This window comes from Propithecus coquereli, unplaced genomic scaffold (assembly GCF_000956105.1).
Source record: "Propithecus coquereli isolate 6110/MARCELLA unplaced genomic scaffold, Pcoq_1.0 Scaffold27, whole genome shotgun sequence".
Taxonomy (NCBI): domain Eukaryota; kingdom Metazoa; phylum Chordata; class Mammalia; order Primates; family Indriidae; genus Propithecus; species Propithecus coquereli.
Genome location: NW_012148285.1, coordinates 8,803,421 through 8,805,551, shown reverse-complemented (window position 1 = coordinate 8,805,551; position 2,131 = coordinate 8,803,421). Strand labels below are relative to the sequence as shown.

At 36.6% G+C, this 2,131-nt stretch overlaps 1 protein-coding gene across 1 annotated transcript in view; it reads left to right on the top strand.

The window, feature by feature from the left end:
* Positions 1 to 2,131, top strand: part of TXNDC11 (thioredoxin domain containing 11) — a 92,186-nt gene that overhangs the window by 20,302 nt on the left and 69,753 nt on the right. The window contains exon 4 of the mRNA XM_012647542.1: positions 1,131 to 1,328. Within this exon, the coding sequence (XP_012502996.1) occupies positions 1,131 to 1,328 (198 nt within the window). The remainder of the gene's footprint in view (positions 1 to 1,130; positions 1,329 to 2,131) is intronic.

Genomic DNA, 2,131 nt, shown 5'->3' with positions numbered 1-2,131 from the left:
TTAGTAGAGACGGGGTCTCGCTCTTGCTCAGGCTGGTCTCGACCTCCTGAGCTCAAACAATCCGCCCGCCTCGGCCTCCCAGAGAGCTAGGATTATAGGCGTGAGCCACCGCGCCCCGGCCCTGAATTTATAGAATTCTTAATTCTGTCTCCCAGCTGTGCATGCAAAAAATGTTTTTACTTTTTTCATGCAGCATTCCTTTGACATCATTCTGTAGTGCACACTGAAGAATTGTGTTTCTCATGTTGTGTGTGTACGTTTGTGTGTATTTGTGTAACTGTGTATTTTATAATGTGATCATAGCATTTATTTAGTTCTTCATTGTGCTCTATTGTCGCTATTAACAGTAAGCTTAGTGCCAGTTTCTATTTGGAGAGAAGAATGGTCATGCAGTGGTTGAATTTCACTATACCCCCTGCCCCCGCCACCTACCATCCAATTATATTTGGGCAATGACTGTATTGTGTGAGGTTGAAGAGAGCCATGTGAGAATTCTGATTAGCTTAGGAGGAACTGAATGGTGGTGGTATTACTTAGCAGTATTGAATCAAATTCCTCTGTGTCCCCAAATACAGCTGGAAGGGAAAGGAAGGAAGATCATTTATATGGGTCACTGACTTCATACCTTCACTAATTTTTTGTTGTTGTTGAAATAAAACTTTAAATAGGTTTAAGGTTCATTTAGTGATCCTTTGTGTAAGTGCCTGTGGGGATATTTAATAAGTACTTTTTAGTATCCAAAGGGCCAACTACTTGTTCCTTATTTCAAGACATTTAGAAAGAAAATGTGGCCACCTACATTGAATTGTGTAGTTAAAATCCTAGAATCCTTCACATGGTCAATCCAGGGCTGCCTTTATTGTTTTTCTTTTTTTATTTTTTTTTAAAGAAGTATTGTGGGAATTAATTTTTTTTTCCCAAAGACTAGAATGATTATTCTTTGTTTGGAAATTCAGTTTGCAGTTGAATTAAGCTCATAGAAGGTTAAGAGCCGCTTGTACCTCCCCTCACCTAAAATGCTTACATTTTAAATAGTCCTCCGGTCACCTCCTGAGAAAGCAGGTTATTTACCTATGGCCCAGTCAGATCCTAAAGCAGACAGTGTCACTTTGTGTTGTTGATGATTTTAGGTATACATTACAGGTTTAATGCATGGTATATTATTTTTATTTTTTAATTTTTATTTTTTTGGTACTAGTTTTGGACCAATCGAATACAAAGGCCCCATGAGTGCTGTTTACATTGAGAAGTTTGTCCGCCGGGTGATGAAACCACTTCTCTACATCCCATCTCAATCAGAATTACTAGATTTTCTCTCAGACTACGAGGTACCTGTCTTTCATATCTCCTCCATACCCACGGCCTTTCACTGGTTGTATTGGATTGTTTGTATTAAAAGTTTTTTTTAATACCTCCTGAATTGCAGCAATTTAAAGGTCACATTATAAATAAGCCCCAGTTAAATGCTTTTTTAGCTACTGGTAAGGGTGGTTTGGCCAAGTGGATTTTAAGAGAATAGGATACTTGCAAAATCTTGTCTGTTCTTTGGGAATTTTCAGTAAACTTTCAGCTTGCCTCACAGTTAACTTAGAGTGCATGAGAATTAACTTGCAATTTATGTACAGCTGCAAATTTCTATGCATGTTGTTTGAAACATTATAGCATTGTACTATGAGATGCCTGGCTTTTCTTCCCAGTTACAGTTTAACTTGTTTTTTTTAAACTGGAAATATGTTCCTTTCCGTTTTATTAAGGGCATAACTATTTTAGGGTCTTATTTACAGAAAGTTTCCTAACTTTCCCAACATGGCTTCTCTTCTGCTTTCCCATTGCCATCTTTAATCCTTGATAAATTATTTTTACAGGATCTTTAATGCATATTCAGGACAGTTTATTATTGAGAGACCAGTTTTGGGATAATTAAAATATGTAGTCTCAAAAAGTTATAAAAATAGTTCCACAAAAAATTCAATGGTGCAAGTGTAAAATCATACTTGGGTTACAACAAGTAAATACTTGATACTTAGGTACAACAAAAATCAAGACCATAAATAGCTGATAGAGATTAAAAAACATATGAACCTTAGCCTCACTGACGATTTGGAATTGTGACTGGTTGAATTTTACCTTT